The following is an 860-nucleotide window of genomic DNA, read 5'->3' as shown; positions in this document are numbered from 1 at the left end:
TTTCAGGCAGTAAAATGTGGTTACTGTGGCTGGCTCATGTTCGGGTCTTGTGCAGAGATTCAAGCTCATCAATGTTTTAAAAACTATGACGAAAATATTCATGTCCTCTCTATTGACAAGACAGGACGTGCTACAATAAGTATGTTTATTTGTGAGAACATTTTTCTTATGATTTATTTGCAAATATTCGACATATTCAGTAAGTATATTTACTTATATATAAACAGGAATCAAGGATACAAATGAAAATATGCAGATTGATGTTCCACCATCGGAGAGTAACGAATGTACTATATCAGTTGACACCAAGGACGAGATCCTAATTGATGCTGTAGAGCGGAGGCCAGCTCTTTGGAATTTTAAGTTGCTGGCACAGAAGCGTACCCCCGTTATAAAACGACTAAATTGTCACTTGCGCCTTGAAGAAGTCTCATTCTTTGTGTAAACATTGGCCGTACCCAAAATTTTCGTTTTCTTGTATATTTTTTATTTTGTAATAAAATATTATAAGCGAAATATAATTTTCGTACTCTCTTAAATATCAGAATAGCACGCCAACTTGGCATATTTCTTGCATTTCGCAATAATTTTAACATCACAGTTAACACTACTTCTTCGTCCATCGTTGTAATCTCCAAAAAAAAGGTTTCTGAATATTTGTTTTAATTTCACATTCAACCATCTGAGGTGAACATACCATTCCGTTCCGTAAGAAGTTTCTCTACCCGTCCCATGTAGCCGGAACGCAATGGAATTTTGGTAACAAAATATATCTCACTCTTATAATTCAGTATTTTTAAGTATTCAAAATAATGTTATAAGTAAGATAATTGCACAAATTATGCACATTACTGCTTTAG

The 860-nt window shown here is 34.1% G+C and overlaps 1 protein-coding gene across 1 annotated transcript; it reads left to right on the top strand.

Moving 5' to 3' along the window:
- The first annotated feature begins 10 nt into the window (after window positions 1-10).
- On the top strand, window positions 11-622 carry LOC108769990 (uncharacterized). Its single transcript, XM_018521262.1, has 2 exons — window positions 11-139; window positions 228-622. The coding sequence occupies exons 1-2, from the start codon at window positions 37-39 to the stop codon at window positions 443-445; spliced, it is 321 nt and encodes a 106-aa protein (XP_018376764.1). The 5' UTR covers window positions 11-36; the 3' UTR covers window positions 446-622.
- The last annotated feature ends 238 nt before the right edge of the window (window positions 623-860 follow it).

The sequence above is a fragment of the Trachymyrmex cornetzi genome, unplaced genomic scaffold (assembly GCF_001594075.2).
Source record: "Trachymyrmex cornetzi isolate Tcor2-1 unplaced genomic scaffold, Tcor1.1 scaffold979, whole genome shotgun sequence".
NCBI classification, from domain to species: Eukaryota; Metazoa; Arthropoda; class Insecta; order Hymenoptera; family Formicidae; genus Trachymyrmex; species Trachymyrmex cornetzi.
Note: the sequence above shows the minus strand (reverse complement) of the source record. Positions and strands in the feature narration are given on the sequence as shown.